Raw genomic sequence first — 2,203 nt, forward strand, 5'->3', positions numbered from 1 at the left:
ATAAACTAAAGATGTTATGAATAGAAATATTTTGAAAAAAAAATTGATATGTTTTAAAAATCAAAACATTACTGTACTCTACATATATAAGAAGGTATAAAAAAAATATTATCTGGGTATATTTCATTGTTTTCTCTAAATATTTTTAAATTATTAAGTTCTAATTTTTTTAAAACCATTAATACAGAATGATTTATATCTTTTCAATTAATTTGATAATACTCTATATATAAAATATCATACAGTTACTTTCACAGTTGCGCTTGCCCCAACCATTCAATATCCCCTTATTCCTTCTTCTGCTTCTTCTCCACTTTTGTTTTCCTCCTTTAAAGATGGATATTCTTCAAATTTCTCCACACCCTCAACTGAGTGAACTCTACCGCTGATATATACGTACAAATCCTGTGTATATAGCTTGTGGGTTCTTGCTTTTCGGAAAAGTGGTGTATTTATACAGCTCCGATCCATTCTTGTTCAGTACTGATCCTCTTTGCTGTGTGAAGTTTCTGTTTCATCAAGAAACTTGATTTGTTACTTTTTCTGGTAGTGGGTTGTGCCATGTTGGATCTGAACGCCCCGGCGGCGATTTCCGTGAGCTCCGCCGAAGTTCACCGCCGCAAGACCCAGGATACCACCACCGATACTGTTACCTCCATCCCCACCTCGTTTTCAGACAATGGGGTGGCTGATGAGCACGACTCCATCAGCTTCACACGCGGGAAGTTGCTTACCACGCTCAATTTCTCGATTCTCGACAAGAATGTGATCGAGAGCGAGGATGACGCGGACGATGACGTCACCGCTAACAAGACCGAGTTGCAGCTTTTTCCCGTGTGTGTCTCGTCTTCAGCGCCGGAGTCGGAGACCTCTAGGGCTAAGTATTGTCATGACTTGTCGGTGCCGGATGTTTCAGGCGGAGTGGACATGTTGGAATTTTACAAGGCACAACTTCCGGCCCAGCAGCAGCCGCCACAGGTGAAGAAGAGTAGGCGTGGTCCACGGTCTCGGAGCTCACAGTATCGAGGGGTTACTTTCTACCGGAGAACTGGGAGATGGGAATCACTCATTTGGTACCAATAATCGAACCTTAAAATCATATCATATTTGACAATAATTCTGTTGCATGCATGTTTTGTGTACTTTTGAGTATACGTGAGAGAGAAAGCAGTTTTGAATATTTTGTTGATTTTTATGGCTGGCTAAAGAAACTGTGATTGTATTTTGGGCTGTTTGATTATCTTGTTTACTCGACGACGAGATCTTACAAATCCTAATATAATGTTTTATTTATGTCGTGTTCTTGTGTAAGATTAATTTAGCACTGGACGTGGCCGCTGTTTGCTGATGATAATTAGTTGGCAATATTATATTGGTATTCTTGGGTTTTCTTTTGGAGGAGTAAGAGTTGTAAATCCATGTGTGTGCAAGTTGTTTGTGGATGGAACTATTTGTCGATTATGTGGTACCGATGTGGCACGAGTCGTGACTGCATATGCGACACAGCTACATATTATTCGATAGCTGCAACGACTGAATTGTTGCTTGCTACTTAGCATGACCAATGGATTATGGCACTTAGCATGACCAGCAATGGATTATGCCATCAGCAATAGATTTCCGATACACCTTGCATAAGCTCGAAATGAGATTTGGTGATGAGTTTGATTTACAAGATTCAAATAGGTCACAGTTAGCCTTAGCATTAGGCACAACACATATTCTTATTTAATGTCATTATCTATGTTTAGGGATGTAATCGAACCGAGCCGAGCCGAACTCTTGAATGTTTGGGCTTGGTTCGTTTATAATCGAGCCGAGCTCGAGTTTTATTTAACGAATATATGCATGGCTCACGAGCTTATTCAAGCATTTATCGAGCCTAAACAAACTTAATAAATATTAATTATACATATAAATTTTCATTAAATTAATTAAAAAGTAAATTATATATTTAAAGAAAAATATATTATTCTTATTAAAATTTGTAAATTTATTATAATAAATAAATTTAATAGATTTTTCTATATATTTCATAAATAATATGCAAAATCAATAAATCAAATATCAAAACTATTATTTTTTCATCTAAAAGATTATTCATGAACTTACCAACGAACATGTTCACGAGCTAACGAGCCGAGTACTGTAAAGCTTGAGTTTGATTTGTTTATCTTAACGAGCCTCATTAAACGAGCTCAAA

The 2,203-nt window shown here is 37.0% G+C and overlaps 1 protein-coding gene across 2 annotated transcripts in view; it reads left to right on the top strand.

Moving 5' to 3' along the window:
* The first annotated feature begins 461 nt into the window (after window positions 1–461).
* The window catches only part of LOC140974040 (APETALA2-like protein 1), an 8,954-nt gene continuing 7,212 nt past the window's right edge, over window positions 462–2,203 (top strand). For both annotated transcript variants that reach the window (XM_073437250.1, XM_073437251.1), the window contains exon 1: window positions 462–1,073. In XM_073437250.1, the coding sequence (XP_073293351.1) occupies window positions 562–1,073 (512 nt within the window). In that variant the 5' untranslated portion in view covers window positions 462–561. The remainder of the gene's footprint in view (window positions 1,074–2,203) is intronic.

The sequence above is a fragment of the Primulina huaijiensis genome, chromosome 3 (genome assembly GCF_012295235.1).
Source record: "Primulina huaijiensis isolate GDHJ02 chromosome 3, ASM1229523v2, whole genome shotgun sequence".
Lineage (NCBI taxonomy): Eukaryota > Viridiplantae > Streptophyta > Magnoliopsida > Lamiales > Gesneriaceae > Primulina > Primulina huaijiensis.